The sequence below is a fragment of the Electrophorus electricus genome, chromosome 1 (genome assembly GCF_041902795.1).
Source record: "Electrophorus electricus isolate QZ-2024a chromosome 1, ASM4190279v1, whole genome shotgun sequence".
In the NCBI taxonomy this organism is placed as follows: domain Eukaryota; kingdom Metazoa; phylum Chordata; class Actinopteri; order Gymnotiformes; family Gymnotidae; genus Electrophorus; species Electrophorus electricus.
Genome location: NC_137497.1, coordinates 26,494,606 through 26,518,381, shown reverse-complemented (window position 1 = coordinate 26,518,381; position 23,776 = coordinate 26,494,606). Strand labels below are relative to the sequence as shown.

Below are 23,776 nucleotides of genomic sequence, written 5' to 3'. Positions count from 1 at the left end.
TTTTAAACAAAATGAGCCAATGGAAACAAATGTAGATAAAACCTAAAAGATAGCTTGCAATAAGAAGCATCAGTGGTTGACCTAGATGTACCGCCAAGCAGCTGATTAACCATTTTGTTTCAATTACAGCATCACACCTGTAGCAGAAATACAGTGACACATCACATATATTCCTATATTATTTAATAAGAAATTGGCATTTATGCAGAAATACAAATTCAGTGTAGGTTTTGGGACAAACTGGCGTGACAGAGTTAACATTTACAGGTCATCTGAAGTTAAAACAAACAAAAGCATAAGTGGCCTCTGGTGCAGATGAAGTGAGTGAGGTCAACTTGAGTTTCTGCTCATAGTCTGGACATCTGCTGAACCTCAGCACCCATCATGCCCCTGTGTGGCTGTCTCCATCTCCTTCAGCTTCCTGTCTCTTCCATATCTGAAATACAATAAAAGTCAACAGTGAATTAGGGAATAAACAAAACTTCAAATATGAACTGCCCTTTCCTATTTTCTGACATTTCAGATCTCTTCAGTGACTAACCTGTATGTAAGCTTCTGACAGTGTGATCATTTGTGGCAGGATATCGGTCACCTGCAGGTCCTGAAGTTCGTACCACTTTCCTGTGCCCTGTAAAACATTCAAAGTCACCTAACAAAATCAGCAAGGCATCTACATTCTCACCAGGGATCTAGATTCTCATGGCTTGGCATGGCTCACATTTAATCAAAATGTGTGGTAAACCCACTCACGTGATGCAGGACATGAATTCTGTATGCACCCTCTGATGGCTTTCCATCATGCACCACATTGGCCACCAAGTCATAGGTGGTGTTCTTCTCAGTGCTCTGGGCCTCTTCTGTGAGGTACTCACGCAGGTCAACATTCCTGGAAAAGGTTACCCGGGGGGGGGGAATCAATAGTGGAATGAGAAAATCTTACATGTACATTAAGATCAAAGAAAGAAAGAAATGGCTCAAAGAAGATCAAGTGAAAACACACACTTCTAATCTTACTTTTTAATAAACTAAATAAAATCAGGACCTGTCCTATAAAGGAGTGATTGACCTAAAATCATATGTCTGCCTGAAACCACATCTGTGCATGTTTACTTGAACTCACGTTATAGGGAAGTTGACAATAGTAGGGTTCTTTTCTACGAAGAAGTTATTCTTAGTGAACCTCTTGATGCAGAAGATAAGGTACGGAGGAAGTTTGGTCAACTGGAATCGTTTGAGGAAGTTTTCTTTATAGGTTTTGTACTCCTGCAGCAGAAAGTGAGAAAACAAAGTTCCTAATGAGCAGTTACAGAGCAGATGGAACACTCAAAATGAATAATAAGTAGCATTTTCATACTTTACTTTCAACTGCATTTCAACCTTGGTACAACACATAAAATGTTTACTGCTGTTGCATGAACACAACAGAGAAAACAGCAGAGCATTGTTCACACTGTGATACACCTCCACTCTACCGTTAAGTAAAAGTAAAACCAGTGTCAGAACCATTTTATTTAAAAGAACGATATGATAAATATTTAAAATAACCAAGCACATTATGGTGCGTTTTTACAGTACACATTATACACAGGTGTCCTACATTACAGTCTACCTGAGAATATGAGCAAATGTAAAGAAATAAAATGTAAAAAAAAAAAAACTGAACACACATGAATTGACAGCCTACAACAGTTCCTTGTAATATAAAAGTTGATACCTTCTCTGTGATGCCATTGAACTTTGCCAGAATGTTGAAGAGAGGGACCTGAGGAATTATCAGCTGTTCCTTCTCATCCTTGTAGAGGGGTGCAGTAGGGAGGTCGAGCGTGAGGTACAGGAAGGTGGACTCCAGCATCTGCTCCTGGTACTCCTCTGTCTGCAGCAGGGCCTCTTTCTCTTCTGCAGGCTGTGGAGGCCAGACCGTAGCAGCTTCTATTAGACTCGATGTGGTTAAGTGGGGCCCCAGTAAAATGTCAACAATACCAATACCAACAATTTCAGATTTCTCAGCTAAATCAGCCTCAGCCAGTGATGTTAACATGACTGACTAGGCAAATTTCAGCATTTGAAAAAGTAGTTTAAATTGAATGAATGTGAATGTTGCATTTTGTCGCAAAAACTGCTATTAGGGGGAGACAGTTGATGACCAACATTAAGAACCCTTCAGTGTGTAAATTACTGGAACAGTGTTACAATTGTCCGAGTGTAGCAAAAAAAAAAAAGAAAAAAAAAAAAGAATATATTCTGAGTTTACTCATTACCGGAGTACATGATATATTGTTGCCATTTGACTAAAGGATGGCCTGGAAGTTGCAGCTATTCTTAAGGCTGGTCAAATGGAGAATAGGGGCTAAATATGCCTTTTTCTGCATGTAAATGATATCATTAAAATGATTACCACTTTATATCTGAAACCACTTGTGTCACTTACCAAGTCTGGGTGGGGAAGTTTTTTTGAGAAGATACGCATTGTCCCTTGGAATGCTTTTGTCACAATAGCTGTAAAAGAAAATTTTAACAAACATATTTAATGAACCATAAACTACATATTAAACTCCTGATTTAATATTGTATGAATATGCTTTTCCATCAGTAAATAAAACAAGCCATGAAAAGTCAGAATACTGAGAAATATTATGCACAGAGTGCCAACAAACTTGTATAAAAAGGTACAACATGTATATAGTGAAAAAGTAAAACTTGCATGTTTTCTTCTTAGTCCCACCCAGGGCTCCATGCAGTGCGTTTAGAAACCAAGAAAGAAAGTCCACAGCATCTCCTACAGGCCAAAACAAACATGACATTTAGCTCTTTGTTCCTGTATCTCCACATAACATACATACATGTACCAGTGCCAGTATGAAGCACTGGATTCTTTGCTACACAATGACTGAATCCCTCTGCCTGTCTCAAGCTTACACGGCCAGGCCGCTCTACGCTACCTTGCTTGGTGATCTGGAAGGTCTTCTTGCTGCACAGCACCACGGCCTGCAGCATCTCGTGTGGCGAGACGTGGGCTTTGAAGTTGCGCGGGTTCCAAAGCTTGCGCATGAGCTCACCGAAGCGCTGCACCAGAAGGAACATGATGTCGCCTGGTGGCCGTCGGATGCTACGGTAATTCTCCTCCTCCAGGAAATAGTTGCGAAGTGGTGGCACATTGGACAGAGCCTTCAGAGTAACAATGTGCAAAAAAGTTTTGTGCAAAATTTTATCGGTATTTCTTTCAATGCTGTTTGGACTACTTGTAAAGTTTGTTTTGGCGCTCCTAATAAATCCCATCAGATCGGTAATGCACATTATACAATAAGACAGTTTTCACAATAGATTCATTACAAAAACAGTGCTAAAGTGAAAAGACTTTTCGTCTTGCCATGTACCATCTTCCATCACTGCAGCACTGTTACACCCTGCTGTTCCCCATGACCATAGCTTTATATACGACTATAAGAACACACTTAAATTCAAAGCCTAGAGAACATAGCTATGACATTGTGCGGCAGTAGGGGAGGGGTCAAGGGTCACCTGCTAGCTGGAGAGCGAGTCATGATAAATGCTAGTTTGCATACGAGTTTCACACTTGTTTCATTTTGATTCAAAGAAAGCCCTGTGTTCTTCACTCTTGCCATGTTCCCCCTACCCAACACAACCACTGCGGTCATATGGGATTAATAATTAACAACCCAGGACACAATTAAGCACATCGTGAACTGGAGATTAGAGGTGTTTTAAATACAGGTTCTTTAACAATTTAATACTCCCAGCACAGGTTTTAATAACTTGGTTGATGGCATGATGAGATTTTGCCAGAGAATCCATTTTGGAGCATAATTAATAAAACTTAAAATGCTTTTTAAAACAAGAATCCTAGTTGCATAACAGTGCTAACTAATGAAAATGTTCATATTTTGCTTACATTTCTGCTAACAAAGTTCAGTCACTTTAGGAATAATGCTTATTCTTTTAAACACAGAATTTGGCCTAAAATTCTAAAGCCTAAACTGCTTTCCTTTTACTATGAAACAATATAATCACTGCCCAGTCAGTACTTGAATTTTCTGCTGATGTCACAGCAATTTCTTTTGATCATAGTTTGGCTAAACTGAGTTTACATGCTTACAGGCATCACTATAGTAGTTGCTCTGAGGATAAAAGGTTTTCTTTGACTGTCCAGGGCTCTGTAATCAGCAAAAGATTTGACATCTATGAACTAATCAGAACACAATCGTGCTGTCCCACTATTTTGCAATTGCACACAGCACACAGAAAGGTAAGCTCAGTGCTAAGCAGTCTTCTCTTTGGAGGAATGGCTTTTGGATAAAGAAGAAGGATGTAGGAGGGAAGAGAGGGGGTGAACTGCCCAGTCATGCCAAGTCTGGCAGAAGGTAGCAAAAAATTCAAAATCCATCACAATGGCCTTAATAATGGCATGTCTATCATTACTGTTTTGGGAAACAATGGAATTATTTTAAAATTCTAATTTTGCACCAGCGCTAAATCATGACTAAAATGTTCATTAGTTGATGCAGAATTAGCAACGTTTCTCCTGGACAAACATGTAAATGCGATCTTAGAGATGTGGCTTTGTGTTCATGGGAATGGAATAGAAGGTGGATTCAAAGAGTAGAAATAAAATGATAGAGTGTTGTATTCACCTACTTAACTGCTAGAGGTAGTGTTTTTGAATCGTAAATAATGCACCTTTAAATGGACTCAAATTACCAAAAAAAACTGTTAACTGATTTTGCAATGTTCAAACCAAAAGATTGAATGCATTCCGTTGTTTATAATCTGAATACATGCTATATTTTGAAGAGTCATACCTGTAGAACTACATTGGCATAATCGTTGGCTTTGATATTATTGAGACCCACAATTCCTGGTAAGTAAGTGGTGCCGTCGTAAGCCCTGTACAGCTTTCCATGCTTATCCAAAGCGGAGATGTGCTGTTTAGTGAACGTTGGCTTCAGCACATACTGCAGACAGAAATAGTTCATTAACACTACCTGAAATAGGTAAAACTTCAAAAAAAAATTATAGTAGCTTCTATAAATAAGGAAACTGACAAAAAGCATACCAACAGTATGTGTTTCTACACTTCCACAACTGAATGATTAAAAAACATTAGTTATTTAAATAATTAACATATTATGCAGCCCATCATTTTGACCAACCATCCCACCTTATATACAATGAAGTTACTTACTGTGATGTCCTCAAGTGATGAATCAATGATTTCATAGTTGTCTGGTAAACAGTAGAATTTGAGTGTGTGAAGATTTAGGAAGACATGATGCGCGAACTGAACACTATGGGTGTACGCATGGGACTTTAGGCCTCTCCCTGAAACACATCGACCCACAAAATATAATTAATCAGAGTACATGAGCATACATTTAGGGAGAACCCCAACATTAGCCTGGTTTGGCAACACTCAACCTCAAGTCGTTTCTTTGCTTAGTGGTCTGTGTTGGACCTCGTTCTGTGGTTTAAGTCTGGCAGCACTGTTGTTCAGCCATTAATGTCTAAGGGTGTTTCTAATGGGCACTAAAGTAAAGCACTAAATGTGGTTTGTGTTGAACCTTGGTAATCATTACTGGTGCTTCCTGTAAACATCAGCTGAACCCTCTGTTTTGATATATACTGCCTTGTCAAGAGTTAAATAAAGACAAATGCTTCCTATGATGGCAGTTCCGAACTGAATAGATTAAGACAAAGTTTATTTCAAATTACTGGAACAATATCAGATTCATCACTGTATTTTAAACTGCTTGCATTATATGCATACCTTGAAGTGCTTACCTTGAAAATACTTCCCACAGATGAGACAGGCATAGACATTAATATGGGAAAGAGATATTGAGCACAGTTTCTCAAAGTCAAAGTCCAAAACACTCCTAAATAAAAAAAAAAAAGAAAACAACTGCTGACAAACTCAGTTTCATCATAAGGTTTGAGGCAAATTGTGTAATTCAGGTGAGCTTCCACACCAACCTGTTGATTGTGTCAAGATATGGACAGTGCCGGCTTCTCCTGTCCTTGGTGTCCTGAGAACGTGCCACTTTTCCTGGCACCTCTGGAATTGAGATATTTTGACATTAATAAGATCAAGCCACATAGCAAAAAATAAATGTAGAAATTCTAAATGTAGACAGTGTTATCAGTGATAGTATCAACAGTGTTGTCAAATGTGGTCCTGTAGCTCTCCCGGTCAAGTGAAGTGCTGACACCAAGGATTAATTCCCTGGGCTCAATTCCCAGGGACTACACATGCTGTCTACTGATAAATATATGCATGTTGCTCTGGGTAGGGGCATCTGCCAAATGCTGAAATTGTTAATATTTCATGCTTGTGTAAATATTAATTGAAAATTAAGGCAAATATACCCACCATTTTGTGGTCAGAAATACACTGAAACCTTTAAAGGAAAGTTAAAGTGGCAAGCCACTGCATACATCAGTTTCTCTGTAAGTGAAATGTATCTACAACACCTTTTTCCTTAAATAAATAGATGGACAATGCTATGGGTTCTCATCTCTGTTCAGGGCAAGAGGATCTGTCGTCTGGAGCAAACAACCAAGGCCTACCATGTTATTCTTCCAACACATTTTATATTCAGGTGGCTTTATATTCAGTTTTGCTCTGATTATCCAGTTTAGAGTCGCAAGAAATAGCAAAGTTACAACGAATGGAGTTTTACATATGTAAGCTAATGGACGTAGCTAATGGTATTGAAAACAAGAGACAGTTAAGTTAGCTAACCTAGATAAGCATAGCTAGCTAGATAAATAAACATGAAAGCAATTGTGATAGAAGCTACATTTGTTAGCTAGCCAGCTATCTTATGCTAACTAGCTCTAGAGCTAAACCTCAAGCGTGTGAAGAAATGTCCAAACTGTCTTAAATTAGATGTAGCTACGGTAGCTAGCTATCTGTGTTCTTTTCCTGCTGGTCGTAATGTAGTTAGCCAGCTAGCAACAGGAAATCATTTGCCCAGCGTTATTTGGCAGCTTAAAATGGATCACAAGCAAAACTATTCGTACTTATCCGGCTAATGTCAGCTAACACTAGGTTAATTAGCTAGCTAGCTACACACTGAAAAGTGCATGCAGGTTTGTATGCTAGCTAGTTAGCTTCGCTAAGCACATTTAAATCGTTCGATAGCTACCTGTAAGTAACTCATAAAAAATATCTCACAACGTAATTACCTTCCTCGTCATCGTCATCGAGAAACCGCTCTCGTTTTAAATTTGCCATATTGTTTTCCAAACTATTAGATGTGGAAGAAGACTTAAAGTAAGAGCTAAAGACCAACAGTTAACAATATTCTGTTCGAATGCTCCAAGAATTCCCGGCTAGCTACATTTTCCAGGCCAATAAGTCGATGGCCGATGGCAAACAAACCCGACTTATTAATGAGTAGTATTTATTTATAAATAAATATTTATTTTTAATCTTTTTCTGTTTATTGTTCTGCCATATTTGTTTATACTATTTAATTACTTCAAATGTAATTATAAAAAATATCACATTTAATGTCAGATAAAAACGTTATGTGGGTGTTTTTTTGCTCTATAAACTCCGAGTGTATTTTTTTCCTGACCAACCAATTAGAGACAGGCAGCTGATGTAGCAGTTGCTATCGTCACTGAGGGGGTTTTGTATGTTGAAAATTGTTTTACTTGCCTAGTTATTTTGTTTATACCTATGAACTATGGAAGTTTTGCAGAATGCAGAGGGTGAAACTCTTAAATATAAGCCGGGAGGTCGTTTGGATATGAATCACGGTTTCTTACACCACATCCGGAGAAATCAGATTGCCAGGTAGGTTAGCTAGCGTTTAGCTAACTTAACAGACTGGCTAAGCGAGCTCATCAGGCTGCGTGTTTACTAACGTATGATAGCTATTTAGCTAGCTAGCGAGTGAGCTAAACTATCCCTGTTAATTTAAATTTGGATATTAACATAATTATTATTAACTACTAACAACTGTATGCGGAATCAATACTAGTGCGAGTATAAGTAGGAGTGAGTAAAAGTGGTTATTGCTAGTCATTTGAAACACTAAAAATCAATTGTTACTATATGTTAATAATAACTTCACTTCTAGGCCTACTTGTCCAGTTCGTGTGCTGGTTGTCTGTTTTTCTAACTTTGTCCATGTCGTGTCGTTAACGTTTGTGTTTCTCGCACCTTATAATCAAATCACTGATATTTGCAAAGGGATGATTATGACAAGGAAGTAAAACAAGCAAAGGAGCAACAAAAGCGCAGACACACAGTCACCCCCCGCCGCCCACGAAGACCCGACCGAGAGGTGTACCACCTTCGCCACCGAAGTAGTAGTTCTTGCATTACATTTTTAGTGAGCAGTGTATGTAATTGTAAACCCGATTTGTTTCTGTAAAACTGATGGGATTAACATTTATTATAACTGTTTTCATCCAGAGGATGTGAAACAATACAGTTCTTTCCCCACAATTTCTGATATGTTAGTAATATCTCTGTGGATGCTTGAGTGCAGACGGCTCAGAGACCGGACCTGGAGTAGAAGCGGAGGAATGGAACGAGAGCGGGTCCAGCACAGAGCAGGAGAGCACAGGCAGTGAGCTCTTCTGGCTCGACTACCAAGCCGACAATGGCGTAGTAACGTCATTCATCGTGTACAAGGTGTGTAACGCTTATACGTTAGTGATTGGTGTAGTTGCCTTTATTGATAAATCTGTTAAACACATCTTTATCTTTTTAGCTTTTTTATATGATTTTTATCCACTGACTAATTTGACAAATTTTTATTTGTGTTTCATTTGCTTATTTCTCTTAGGAAGATGAGCCAGAGAGTGTGGTGGAACGGGTGGAGGAAAAAAATGTTCTAGATGCAGCCATGAGGGCAGCACTGTTGGCACGAATCGAACAGGAAATGGATAAACGGCGTGACAAACGCTGAGTTTGAAAGAGAACCCATGATAAATGGGAATAAAGACTGCAGCGAGGTCTGGGAAGGCTCTTGCTCACCACACTACACTGGACTGGGACCGGTGGTGTGTTTGGGTCTCAGCTCACTCCACTGGACTGGGACAAGTGGTGTGTTTGGGTCTCAGCACCCTGAGAATGCTGAGACAACATGACCTTATGGATTCTGTAGTAAGGATTACACAAGAGGATAGGGTGCTTCTTCCTGTGATGTGGGAAATAATATACCTTAAAGTGAGATGAGAGGTTTCCTCTGTGAGTGTGGTTATAGATTAAGGGATGCAAGTGCTCTGATATGAAATATCTTTAAAATTAATGAGTTCAAATGTCATCCAACTGGTTCTAGCCTATTTTAACATAGTGACCATCATGACTACAATATTTGAAAACATATCCACTCCTTTTCACACACTACAACTACAGTTTTCATTTAAACATAGTTAGCACAATATTGGGTATCACATTTTAGAAACCCATTGACAATATTTTTCAATCATACCAGTTAGGAGGATAAGTGTGCCAAATGATAGCTGTGATTTCTCACATTGATTCTCCATAAGAAACGATAGAGGGCTGCAATGCTGTTCATTCCGACTTGGTTTGGATGACATTTGTCTTACTGTCAAACAGGTTGTAGCCTTAAAATGATTTATTTATAAATTTGAAGGCATCTGTTTTGTGCGTATAGTAGGCTTTTTATGGAAGTTGTCACTGGTGATGTTGATTGAATTTAACTGTACTGCTTATATAGCATTATAGATTTCCTCTTTCATCGGGACTTCTTTTGGTTGTACAAAGAAATATTTTTGTAAGCGTTTTCTGTGTAAAAATAAAAGAAAGCATGCTAAAGCGGTTTATGGTGTTTTGATTCCATGCATGATTCTCACACCCCAGTGTTGGTGGGAGCTAGTTCCTTTGTTCTCAGCTTCTTCACCACCCCCTTCACAACATGATATCCAGTGCCATATATTTACAAACTGCTATCCACACTTCACAGAGAAGCCCGTTTGGCTCACTGGAAAGAACTGCTCACTTCAGTTTTTGACCTGTCACCTATTCTCAGCCAATGTGCGCATCACTCTATAGAGACCACTCACTATATGTTTGAGATGCTTAAGGCTTATGTCTTGAACAACTCGACTGAGTTGCTCAATTGAGACACTTGGAGGAGCTGAGTTGTCTGTGTAAAGGAAACCTAAATCTTTATTGTAGACGTATTGATCTTTGCATACAGGAATAGCTTTACTGTGCACTGACCAACGATAGCTCCTGCTTAGTAGCTGTGTTCCCTTAAGCAGTACCGAGGATGTTCTCCAGGGGGTGATATTGTCTAAAATTTACTAAGGTTTTGTAACGCGTTTGTTAAGCTGGCACAGAATGTACTTTCCAGCGGTTCAAGGTGTGCTGTAATGAGTTTCCATTTCCACAGATCGGAAGATATCTGTCTAAGGCTAGAATATCCAACTAAGAACTTTCTCTAAAGACTCTTTTCACCTTATGCTGGGAACAAAAGATATGTGGTCCTTTCTTTTGGCTCTATGCAGTTAGTTTATATGAAAAACATATAGTTAATAGACTAAACCTGCTAAATTTGTTGAATTTTCATGGAGAAAAATAAAGCAAAGTTTCTGGTTGCTAAACATTGGGTTTGGTGGGAAACATGGAAGAAGTTACATTTAAGCTATGAGACACACCAAAAGACAAATAATTATGACAGACTTTAGTTGCTCTTTATTAGAGCACTGCATGATTGTTATTATGAACTTGCCCATCCCCTGATGCCTGCTTTTGTGCTCTCCTGCTTATGTGGTCCTCCCTGTGGGGGCAAATGAAGGTTCACATATCTACATTCCATTACATCTTTGCTTCACCTACCAAGCCTCTGAGCATGTTGATTGGTTAGCAAAAGATTTTGGTCTGATATCCTTCAAAACACACCTTGGCATGTGAGTTCCCACTGTTGTCCTTGAAGTTTTATCTCAGTCTTTCCTACTGCGTATATATGTGCATAAGCATACTGGTGAAGTGGCTGGGGACAGTGAACATGAGGGTCTCCTTAGCCCCATCTCTGATATTGTTGGTTAAACTTTGATAATTCACTTTCTTAATGGAGCACTTTGATGCACTTAAACCATAATGGTAATGGAAGCTTATCTGAAAATTTTAACATCAGTCAAGAAAACATAATTCAGTCTCCCCCTTCTAGTCATATCTTTCTCAGAGAGTGAGAGAGAAATTCATTCAAAATTGTAATGAAGTACACAAAGTTTCCAGAGAAAAGAAACTACAGGAGGTTTTGGACAGAGGTCCTTCTTCAGCTGTGCACACAAATTTTTTGAAGCACTTTGCTTGTACAGTTGATGAAGGACCTCTGTCTGAAATGTTTTGTTTCTTTGGAAACTATGTACTTCATTACAATTTTGAATATCTCTGCATTCCTTACTACAGTACACTGCAGTTACTCGCCTGGAATCATCTTTGTGTGTGCGTAATATATATATATATAAGTTGTCTGCAATCTGAACCTTAGAGGTAGGTACACCACTTAGATTCGCCATCCATATTTGTACTACCATTCCAAATGGACTGCCATAGAGTATACCATTACTTCCCTATCCTATCCCAAAGCGCTGCCAAGGGTCAGGTACTGGTGCTGGAAATACGTGGTCATCAAAAAAAAAAAAAAAAAAAAAAATTCACTGTAAATTTTGATTTTATGCCATGAGGGCATATCACTGATAACTAAGGAATTATGGAATTACTAAAAAGACCTCCAATAGGAATATTGTGAAAAATGACTCATTGTTCAGTAAACTTTGTAGTAATCCCAATAATCCACATGCAATTCATAGCAATCATGACACTGAAATTTAGTATTCCCAAATCTTTTCTCAAGCTCCTCAGTAAAAACCAGCTTTTTGTTTTTTGTTTAATAAGGGATCGATGTCATGGTAGATCATAAAAAAAATTAAAAATTTGATCGATAATAGTTGGAATTTTGCATTCATGTGACTTTTGTTTTGTCTGAGGTCCATTAGAAGGTCATGTGCCTGTGAATTTGAATGGTTAGTCTACTTGATTAGAGAAATCTTGGAACATGGCACACAGTCCATTCTTTCCCTCTGCTATGTCTTCTTTCGGATACTTGAAGGGATATGGTGTAAATGACATCCAAAATGGGACTTGACTAACAACATCTTTGAAAAAAGTAAGAGCATCAGGATACAGAAATGTTCACTTCTAGCACAGTGCAATAAAAAAGTAAAACACAAACGTGTGAATGAACCAGAAATACACACTAGATGTTCTAATTTACTATATTGCTGTATTATGTTTCATCTGTCAGTGTGCCTTTGTACATTTGTATTTAATTTAATCAAAAATGCAACAAAAAAGTAAATACAGCTATAAATCCAGTTCCTGTTAGCCACAAGTTACTATTTGGCTCAGAACAGTGTAGAACATTCTTGTAGCCACCCATATGATGCAACATTCAGCAGGGTGAGAACACACCAAATGGTGCTGACTGTCAAGGTCAGCAGGTCTGGCATCTCCCAGTACTCTAAAGGGTTTTGGGAGTCATAACATTAACCAAGTATTTTGGTCTCTTGAATCCTAGTTGTTTCAGTAGATATTGGAAATAAAAACATACTAAACCCATTTTCGTATAATAGAGCTCAGACCACTCTGGCATTGCTTTTTATTTAAGCAGCAGCTGTTTCTGCAGTTCAGTGTCAAAAATATTTCATATTGAATTTATGGTGTGATACTGAGGAGTGTTATGTAACTTATCATGTATTACAACTTACTACTGTACCCATAGCTGTATAGTGCAAGTTAAAAATACAAGCAACTGATACAGATACAGAGGGAGGGTCCCCATAGATTGCCATGAGAGGACATTTAGATTTATATTTCTGCCTCTACTCAGATGTTACTTGAGCTCTAGGTTATTTATATCATAACATTGGTACAGTGTCAGTGAATATTTTTACGACTGAAAAGCAGAACCCAAATATGAACCCCCAAAAGATTGTCTGTTTGTGCATATTGCATATGTTGTTATATTAAACTGAGGTAGAACTGAGGTAGTCTGCATGGCTCTTTAGTAAGCCGAATCAGTAGTGGAAAAATTGGTTGGAAAGAACTCACCTTCATAGAATGTTCAGGTCCCCAAGATTTACCACACTAGAGAATTTATTTCCAACATACCTGGTTCAAACATTTAAATGTTATGATGGTCTTGATTAACGAGATGAAGTGTGTTAGATTGAAGATAAACTCTGCTGGATGGTTGATCACTAATACCAGAGTTGGGCACCCTTGAGCCACTGGAAGCTCTCCAAGGGGATGGTTGGAGATTAGTTCATCAGATAATCATAAAGCCCTTTATGAGTGGTATCTGGTGTTATGTTTTAGAAAAACTTGAAACTGAGGACATAAGTTGATAACTTCTGCTTCAGTGAATCTGAATACCCATAGTGTGTAGTGCTATTTACTTCTTACAAGTTACAAGTCTTTTCTCAGTGCTTCAAATCGTAATCTTTTTGTTTACGCTAAAGTATATTTGTGCAGAAATGAACTCATTTATAATTTCATGTTCACATGGTCAAAGGAAGTGGACTTCATTGCTGTTTCAAATACCTCTACATTTCAAGCTTTATCAGTTCATTACAGTATTGTAAAAATGATCCTAACAAATGTGTTGATAAATATGTTGATAATAAATTCTCTCTACATCTTGAGAAAACTGAGACTATTCCTTTTTATTCACAAATAACGTTAGGTAAATCATAATGGCTAATGGTAAAAGTAGGCAAAGACGTTGTTACTACAAAAACCAAGTATAAATCACCTTGGATGTGAATTAGATGGTTCTTTATCAGTTGAAGCCCTTGTTAAAATAAATCAAATAACATTTATAACAATATCCAGAAAGGTTTTTTTTTTTTGGATGTGTTAACTTTGCAATTGCTAGCAAGAACCTGGGTTCAGTCTTGCTTTGATTGCGGTTGACTCATGGTGTACTGGATTAAGCTGTTTATGCTTTGCATGTTTTTATGTGAATGAGGACCACAATGGAAATAATGTTCAGGGTTTGTGTTTTAATCCATGATTTGAAGTGCATACAATGGCTCTTGTGCATTACATGTGTATTTTTAATCATCAAATAAATTCATTAATTGATTGATAAATTGTATTCTAACTTGAGTACATGAGTTGTTTGCTAAACTGATACCACTTTACTCCTACCAATATCTTCCTTGTAAAGTACCTGACTTATGTTTTCAACCATGAAACAGGTTGATTTTAAAAAGGTCAGCTAGTACCGTCTTTAAATAGAATTGTTTTGTTTAATAAGGATACACACTGACAATATTTGGAGGAATTAATATTTTATTGTTAAAATTTAGATCAGAGTAAAAAATGTATGCTCTTAGGAATGAGAGAGAGAGCAAGAGAGCGAGAGAGCATGTAAACAAGTCTGGTTTCTCTGTACAACACCAGCCAAAGTTTGCAATCTCTCAGAGTAAGAAAAAAGTGAATGTGAGGAAGAGAATGAACAAGTTAAAAGATGGCACTACATACCTCTTACAGCAGCCAGTAGCCTCCTTGTGGTTGGAACCCAAAGTTTTTCTGTAGTACACTTTGGAACCACCGAAGACCACAAAGTAAAATGTTTTCCTAAGTAGCTGCCCAACAGAATATAGCCTACCTAAGTGTATATGACGCATATTTGATAATCTTGGAACCCTCTAAAGTGTAAGAAGGGAATCTCAGTTTCCTATTTGGTTCAGTCAGTGGTTATGTGTTTAGTGCATTTGTGCATTTCAAGAAATCTTAAATCTGAACCCATGAAGGATAACATTTACAAAAGAGATCATGTTCATGAATCAAATTATAGTCTTCATCTGAAAGCCTTTTGTGCCAATTTGAAAACAGTATTTGCTTTTAGAGGTTAAACTAATCCTTGTACAAATCAGTTGCATGGAGAAATTTGGGGAGAAGCAGGATTATCTACTCCAGGATTAACTACTTCGCCCTTCAAGCCATGCAGCCTTTTCTATAGGCTGTGTCAGCCGGCATGAGGGAGAAAGCTCGACACCGGTTTAGTACTGCAGCTTTTTGGGAATCTCCCAAGAGAAGGAGTCGCGGCCAAAGTGGCCATAGACGGCCGTCCTCTGATAAACAGGCTTCTTCAGCTGCAGCTCCCTGGAACACACAGGCCCACAGATTTAACTGCTGCCGGAGGCAAAAACGATGCACATGATAATCAGCGTACAGACTACAGACAGCACAGATGGCAGCCAGGACGCAGACCAGCTATTTATCCATCCACAAAAGAGGCCAAGCAGCATCTTAAAGTAGAGAGCAAATTAATAGCACTACTAGCAACAATCAGACATTATTCTAATGCTAAATTGAGCTACAGTGGTGTATGCCAATCAGTTTTGTAGTATAAAACCAAACATCTTACCAAACAAGACAATGCTAATGAATGTCAGAGGTAAATACTAATAGGTGCCATTTGTACATACCCCATAGCCTACCAAACAAGAAAGGGTCAAAGGGTTAAGCCTTCTTAAAGGGTTACTACTAATCTAAATGAACGACTTATTTTAGTAAAGTATAAAGTAAAAAATCTAAAATGTGATCAATTTCTCTACAAATGTTCAGGTGAACCGATTACGATTCAGATAAGAATCTAGTACTATTTAGACAGCATGAGCAAAGATATCTTACATTAAATCAAAAGTTCACACTGGAAATACACTAGTGTAAACTATGGGTTTTTAGGTTCCAGAACAGTGCCAAAGCACCAAGTTATTTCTGCAGCAGCACTAGCAATATTACTGAGCAAAGACATTTAGGTAATGAATGAATGAATGAGAAAGAGAGAGTCTGAATACAGAATATCTCCCATTTGACTTTCAATGCACTATTTGGGTTTTAAAAGCCATTTATTCACACCCTTTATGGTGCACTATATAAGGAGCAAGGAACCATTTGACATGCAGCTAGAGCGGAAACAAATTGCAGGAAGTTGAGGAGTGGCAGTATTAGGTAGGCTAGCGCTGCAACACACTGTCCACTTTTTTTGTTGTTTGTTTTGTTTTTTTTACCTCACAATGACTCCGGGGCGAAGGTCAAAGTTCTTCTTGACAATGTCTAGCAGTTCCTTCTCACTCTTCTGCGACGTGCCATAGTGGAAAATGGAGATGGACAGTGGATGAGCCACCCCAATGGCATACGACACCTGTAAAAAGTTACCAGCAATTTCCTTTATGCCAGCAAGCACAGCCAATATGGACTCCCATCTACACCCCTGTAATCATTAGACACAATAATTAAACAACTGCTGAATCCTTCAGAGTATGATAATTACTGTGTGCTAACCTTACAACTCATGTTTTACCTGCACGAGGACACGTCTGCAGAGCTTGGCTTTCACCAGAGACTTGGCCACCCAGCGTGCCGCATAGGCAGCGGATCTGTCCACTTTGGTATAGTCCTTCCCTGAGAAGGCACCCCCGCCGTGGGCACCCCAGCCCCCGTACGTGTCCACAATAATCTTACGCCCCGTGAGGCCTGCGTCACCCTGCAGGCCAAGCAGGAAGAAATATCGGATTATTAGTCTTTGAATTATGTCTTTCATAGATTTTTTTTTCCCCAAAAAGGTTAAAAAGCTAGTAAAGGCTTTTAATATTTTCTTTTAAGACAAAATCAAATGTATTTATAGAGTGCTTTTCACAACAGCTGTAGTCACAAAGCAGCTTCACACAAGTCTGAGTCCAAGCCCCCAGTGAGCAAGCCAAAGGCGGCAGTGCCAAGAAAGAAACCTTGAGAAGAACCAAGACTCAAAAGGGGAACCCATCCTCCTCTGGTTTACAGTAGACGCCACAAGAGGAACAAAAATAAGCAATAAGAACAATTTTATTGTATTTGGGTATTAAATAAAAAAAGGTAACAGCTAGTTGTAATGAACCCTGGAACAATGAGCTGCAATTTTTTTCTCTAGGTTGCCAAGTTAAGACCCATCATGTTGTCAAGTGAACCGATTCCAATGGAAATCTTGTAAAATTCTCGTCATACCGGCACTACTGAACTCAGAGTTACAGAGATTACATAACTAACACGAATGCTAGTATATTTGGATGACAGCCATATCCTGTTTTAAAGAACAAACATGACCGCTGATAATGACTTGATCCCAGATGACAAAACTGGATTAATGTAATCTAGAAAAACTTTGGGGCAAACACATTTTGAAATGCATCAGTCACAGTAATATGATGAATTAGGCTTGTCTGAAATATTTTGGTCACATGCAAACTTTCTACAGTGGCAGGACACATTTTCTTTCAAGATGCAATAAACCAGACAAATATATCCTTCATGGTACCTGAGGTCCTCCGATGACGAAACGGCCACTGGGCTGGAGATGGTAGATGGTGTCATCGTCCAGGTAGACGCAGGGCACCACAGCCTTGACCACCTTCTCCTTAAGCGCATCGCGCATCTCGTCCAGGCAAACGTCCTCATCATGCTGCACGGAGATCACTATGGTGTGGACGCGCACCGGTAACATGGCCCCACGATCCTGTCTGTACTGAACTGTCACCTGAGCAGATCGACATCGGCAAAGGATCAGTGACCCCTACATGGAGGCAGCTCGAAAAGCATGTTCCCACTCATACACAGCCCAGTGCCAGTCACTTCTCCCCTCACACAATTCCCTGAAGGCCTTTCAGCGACTAGACCGTGATTAGCCTTGTCAAAAAACGACAAGTGGACAAAAAGTCACCTGTTCTTCATATTTTTACATTTGGTGCTCATTAACATAACTGATCCTTGGGACCAAAGACACAAAGCAGTACGAAGCAGTTCCTTGGACAGTTTAGAAGGATTCAGCAGCAAGAGCATGAGCCACGTCTAACTCACCTGGGTTTTAGAGTCTGGACGAAGCCATGGCAGATCGCCATTGCGAAGCAGTTCGGCCATCTTAGCGTTGAGCTTGTGGGCAAGGATGACGGTGAGGGGCATGCACTCTTCAGTTTCATCGGTCGCATAGCCAAACATCAAACCCTGAAAAGGAAAAGCACACAGTACAAGAGGGCATGTGAGGCTGGAGCAGTCTAACGACCAGGGGTTTCCAGTCCAGTCCTTGGGGACACCCCCCACTCCCCCCTTTTTTGTTGTGTTCCATTTCCTAACCCACCTGTGCCAGGTAATCAGCATTCTATATCTCTTGGCTACCTGGCAGAGGTGCGTATGGAGCTGGAACAGAATAAAAAATAAAAGACTGATCACACTAAATAACACATCTAATCTCAAAGGCAATTTTCTGAACATTGCAGGAACAGCCATAGTGCCAACAGCACTATGTATAGTATAGGCTCCATAAATCTGACACAGAACATAAATGCCTGTAAATGGTCTTTTTTATATCCAAACTTCCACAGATTTTTACCGCAATTACAAAACACCTGAGGAAGGGAAAATGGGGCAGAAGAAAAAAAATGAGGAAAGTGGTATTATAGTAAAAGACCAATATATTTCAAAATGATTGAAAGTGTTTAATTGGATTTTAAAATCTGGCTAGTTTTTGTTAGTATAGTAAATTTTCTGTTGGTATGGAAGTAAGAAAGAGGCACTGAATTAAAGTGAGGTATTTTAACAAGACTGCCAATGTCTCATTGAAATGTTGTTTTGTTTATGGCCTATGTTCTGTTCAGGTGTTAACAGATCCATCCATTGTACTATAATGAGAAAGTTTTTGCATTTCCAATTCAATATTTTTCCTTTTTTTGCTGTGGTTAATGTGGTTTCTTGTGGTCAGTAAATTTGTTATATATTGATACCTGTAAAAGTTCTATATTTGTAACATCAAACTAACTCTTAAATTTCTAGGATTACATCAAAATGTGCTTTTCTACCATGTTATGGCATTTCACAAAAAAATCAGGTGTCTCAGGAAGCTCTGTAATCATCCATATCTCTGCTTCAGGAGCAATGACTGACTTGGTCCCCTGCACCGATGTCCTCCTCATTGCGGTCCAGGTGCACGCCTTGGGCAATGTCTGGAGACTGCTGCTCTAAAGCCACTAACACATTGCAGGTCTTGTAATCAAAGCCTAAGAAACCATTGGAAATAGACAACGAACCATTAGTTTAAGCATGAATGTACATGGGAGTTGGATGTACAAAAGCACTACACAGGCTACAATTAGGAGAAGAGGAAAGGTCAGCTATAACTCACATTCACATTTGTATGTTGCTGTTGTGGGACAGAGTATGGGATGGTAGCATAGCAGCATAAATGTGAGCTCCAAAATACCTGCTGTAAGCCTAGTAGTGCAGTAAAGCAAACTAACATACTAACCTTTTGTGGAGTCATCATAGCCAATGTGCTTGATAGTGTCACGGACAATCTTCTGGTAGTCCACTACGGCTCGAGAGGTCACTTCTCCTGCCAACAGGATCATTCCAGTCTTGGCTACCGTTTCTGGACAGACCAAAATGCGTATTGAAGACATTTAAGAGTTAACTGCTCATTTTTAAAAAAATTTAAACAAAACAGGAATGAATTTAGTTACCACAAGCCACTTTAGCATCTGGGTCTTGCTTAAGATGGGCATCAAGTACAGCATCACTTATTTGGTCGCATATCTTGTCTGTTAAATACACAACAAAATGATTGTATTCGGGATAAGTAAAAAATGCACACAAACTAGATAATGCACCATAATTAATACAATTTTGAAAATGATTTTAAAAATTATAAAAGGCCAAGGGCACTGTTTAATCACAACTATGTATGGAAACAAACAGCAAGCTGGATGTTATTTGTTTGTTTAATGAGGCGGGGGCTGGAATCCAGAAAAGCATAAATAAATCTGCATTAGTAAATGCATGTTGGGGTTTCAGATCAGAATTTGACCACTTTGAGATTAATCATTTTACTCAGTGGTTACTTATATATTTGTATTTTATTGTAACTATAACGTTAGCATACAGTTTGCATATGCTCTGGGTCAATGCGATATAGACAGCCACTATACCTCGAACATACACAAAGATGTTTTATTCACTTTTCCCTTCATCTCGGCAACTAGACCATAGTCTGCAGTGTGGGAGAAAATTGGCAACATCAATTGTACACTGCGGAACACAATGTAACTTATATGAATATACGTTTTATCATATAATTCGAGGCTAATAATTCGAAATACAAACGTCTCCAGGTTAACAGTTTTAAGGGTAGCCCTTTTGAGACTGAACGCGGACTAAGCGTGCTAGCTAGCTAACTTAGGTTAACTAACCTAGATATGCTTGCTAGATACGTTACCTATGACTTTAAATGCGGTGCTTTTCTGAGATCCTAATACCGCTGGCAGAGATGCGACGTTAATCTAATGCGAAGTAACACATTATAAGCACGTTGATATAACAATGCATTACAACGCCTTGAAAGCTAAATAGTACTGTATTTGTAACAATTGCCACCTGCTCTAAGAGAAAAACGTGGTTCTACACGCCCCTTAAACAAACAGGCTTGCTCCTCTTACAAATTAAATCCGAAAGACCGATCACGACGGTTTACCTGGGTGTCCTTCCCCGACAGATTCTGAGGTGAATAAGAAACAGTCTTCGTCAATAAGAGCGTTGTGGAAACCGTTCATCTCTCCGTTAATCATTTTTAGATTTTCTGCACTACAAACTGCTGTCTTTTAAAAGGCTCCGACTCTGGTCCGGGACTCGGATGGATCTATGCCTGGTTTACAGGACTCTGGCACTATTTATCCCCTGCCTTCCAACGTCACAAGCTGATGAAACCGCATAGCAGGTTTACGTGTTTTTTTATCGTATATTAAGCCAAAATTGGCTTGTTCTTATACACTTTTCTGATGCAAAATATTTCATATTCATTGCTTTACATTAATAGCCTACTAGCCTGTTAGATTACTACTACAAGTGACCTATAATAGCTAGCAAAGGGACTATGTAAGAGTCTATGTAAGAGATTTTCATAATTCTTTTGGTTAAGTTACAAAGTGTCTCTGTGAATCAGCTCACTGTTGAGAATGCATGTGGGTCTTTTATGAAATCCAGACCCCATTTGTGTAAGTATAGCCACAAAGGTTTCTTCCACTTAAGTCCTTATCTCAAAAGTGATTTGGCTTGCAGCTTTACATCTGGCTCTCCCTTCAACATAGCCCTAATAACAATGGTAGCAGAGTCACGAAAATTATATGCCTTTTCCAACTTATTATGCCTCAGTTAACTCTGATAAAGCATCAGCAAATGGACCGAGAGAATATGAAGGTCATGGCAAGAAAATAAAGTCAAATATAATCTCAGTGATCTGTATGTACACAGACCATGAACCACATGATAACTGCCATTCATTTGTCTTTGTCTTCCTCCGGGATTGTTACCTGTGTTAGCATAGGGAAGATTGTGATTCCCCTCTGGTACTTGCTTTGCTGCAGAATGGAAGGAGGTGGAGATGCTCGTATTAACACCAGAACTCTGCTTTTGTCACTGTTTATAGAGTCAAAAATCCTTAGATACTGGTTGATGATAGAGTAAGGAGGTTATTCAATACAACTGTCTTGGCTGATGCAAGCAAAATGAATGTAACACTGCATTAAATTTTTGTCAGGAAAAAGTATGAAAACTAGGAATCAGACTGCCTGCAAAGTGTGAAACATAAATGTACATATGTGCTCGCATGCACACACACACACACACACACACACACACACACACACACACACACACACACACACACACACAGGCACATACGCAATGGAAAACCAGTGTCAGGGTGAGACAGCAGTCTGTAACACAATACTACTAATCTCACACCTCTCAACCTCTCAGTCAAATGTTGCATCAGAACTGTGACTGAACTTATGTCCACAAACATAGGAAAAAACACCACAAGGTGATAATGTGAGGCATAATAGCAGATGTTAGTTGTATTAATATCCTCCAACAACCTTTATTACACAATTACAGCATTACATAATACAATCATTGTGAGATATACTGTAATGTTCTTATGTTGTACCAAGAATAAATTTTTTCCCCCCTTTAATTTTTAAATCTGTTTTGACATTTGTCTCATATTTGGTAATGTTCAGTTCTCATTTATTATTTATTTTAGTAAACTTTCTTTTTTCAGTGAATTGTTCCAGCTATTTTGAGGTTTTGTTTGCTTTTTGTGTTTTATTTATCTTTTTTTTACATTCCTACTATTTTCAGGGTTTTCAGTGATTGCTTTTTCAGTGTCTTATATTATCTAATTGTTTGACATGAGAGTCTTTCTCTTTTTTGTTATTTTATTTTGGACCTTTATTATCTGTGAAGCATGGAGCTGAGAACTATTATTAAAGTACTATGTAAATAAAGATTTATTTTTAAAAATTCAACTGGTTTTGCAGTTGGTCATTTGATGTCAGTACTAACTTTAAAGATGTCAGTTTTTCCAACTTACAGAATTTGAGGTTATTGAACATGCCAAATGACCAAATGGCATCTGTGTAAACTGTGAATATGGAAAGAGGGGTTTGGGCCACTGGCACCCCTAGCCCTGCCCATCAACCCACTCCCCACAAAACAAGGAAAGGTCATATGAGGTGATCATTACATAATCAAACACACAGAAACTAAGTTCTGATTCAATGGTTCTGTCTGGGAGGCTCCACCCTGGCCCCTCCTGTATTCTCTAGCTACCCATGTTCCTAGTTATGTTACTCTGCCCTAGTTAGCCTGTCTTTTTGATTATGAATATGGATTTGGGCCATATGTATGAATGATATCATAAAACAAGTTTTACTGAGAATTCAAGGGTAATCCAAGGGCAAAAATCATTCTCCGCAAATGCAGCCAAATTTTGGTTTAAAAACACCCCACTCTTATGAGTCCCAAGTGCTACATATCCCTGTTTTTTGTGGTTTAAGACACCCGATTCTGGTCAACAGGTTTCATACCCAAAGTGGAAAATGAATGAAATTATATGTTTCACAGAGGTCCTCCCACCCAGGCTTGAAGTGAGAGGCTCTGGTATAGAGCCCAAAAGTTCTTTATCTGTTGTGTCCCTCTAGTGGGTACTAGTGGTGGTGTGTCATGCCACACCAGTTGCTGAAGATTATAGCATGGTTTGAGGAAGCTTTGAGAATATCTTGAGATGGGAATTTATATAACTTGTATATAATTTGTATAATTTATATGTAACTTATATAAATGATATGCTATCTATATAACATATATATATATATATATATATATATATATATATATATATATATATATATATATTATATGTAACTTATATAAATGATATGTAATTATATAATTTATATATATTATATGTAACTTATATAAATAACATGTAATCTATATAACATGATTTATATCTTATATGTAACTTATATAAATGATATGTAATCTATATAACATATGATTTATATATCTTATATGTAACATAAATGACATGTAATCTATATAATTTATATATGATTTATATATATTAAATGTAGCATATAAATAACATGTAATCTATATAATTTATATATAATTTACATCTTATATGTAACTTATATAAATGACATGTAATCTATATAATTTATATGATTTACATATCTTATATGTAACTTATATAAATGATATGTAATCTATATAATTTATATGATTTATATATCTTAAATGTAACTTATATAAATGACATGTAATCTATATAATTTATATATAATTTACATATTTTATATGTAATTTATATAAATGATATGTAATCGATAT

General features: G+C 38.1%; 3 protein-coding genes across 4 annotated transcripts; 1 reads left to right on the top strand and 2 right to left on the bottom strand.

The window, feature by feature from the left end:
- Positions 1-31: 31 nt before the first annotated feature.
- Positions 32-7,372, bottom strand: usp39 (ubiquitin specific peptidase 39). Its single transcript, XM_027016893.3, has 13 exons — positions 7,204-7,372; positions 5,989-6,070; positions 5,797-5,891; positions 5,201-5,337; positions 4,818-4,970; positions 2,940-3,165; positions 2,702-2,776; positions 2,429-2,496; positions 1,715-1,903; positions 1,121-1,263; positions 751-886; positions 542-628; positions 32-436 (listed from the first exon to the last, which is right to left on the bottom strand). Exons 1-13 carry the CDS (start codon positions 7,250-7,252, stop codon positions 383-385), a joined length of 1,494 nt encoding a protein of 497 aa, XP_026872694.1. The 5' UTR covers positions 7,253-7,372; the 3' UTR covers positions 32-382.
- Positions 7,373-7,601: 229 nt separating this feature from the next.
- c1h2orf68 (chromosome 1 C2orf68 homolog) lies at positions 7,602-9,817 on the top strand. The gene is made up of 4 exons (XM_027016892.3): positions 7,602-7,819; positions 8,219-8,334; positions 8,520-8,665; positions 8,820-9,817. Exons 1-4 carry the CDS (start codon positions 7,710-7,712, stop codon positions 8,940-8,942), a joined length of 495 nt encoding a protein of 164 aa, XP_026872693.2. The 5' UTR covers positions 7,602-7,709; the 3' UTR covers positions 8,943-9,817.
- A 4,530-nt stretch (positions 9,818-14,347) lies between these two features.
- Positions 14,348-20,764, bottom strand: mat2ab (methionine adenosyltransferase 2Ab). Of its 2 annotated transcripts, none has more exons than XM_027016891.3 (9): positions 20,574-20,764; positions 19,567-19,644; positions 19,353-19,475; positions 18,992-19,104; positions 17,912-18,055; positions 17,373-17,591; positions 16,386-16,568; positions 16,093-16,226; positions 14,348-15,181 (listed from the first exon to the last, which is right to left on the bottom strand). In XM_027016891.3, the coding sequence occupies exons 1-9, from the start codon at positions 20,665-20,667 to the stop codon at positions 15,079-15,081; spliced, it is 1,191 nt and encodes a 396-aa protein (XP_026872692.2). In that variant the 5' UTR covers positions 20,668-20,764; the 3' UTR covers positions 14,348-15,078. The 2 variants fall into 2 exon arrangements, with proteins under 2 accessions (XP_026872692.2, XP_081569963.1); XM_081713837.1 differs by lacking the exon at positions 20,574-20,764 and adding an exon at positions 20,032-20,097.
- Positions 20,765-23,776: the final 3,012 nt, after the last annotated feature.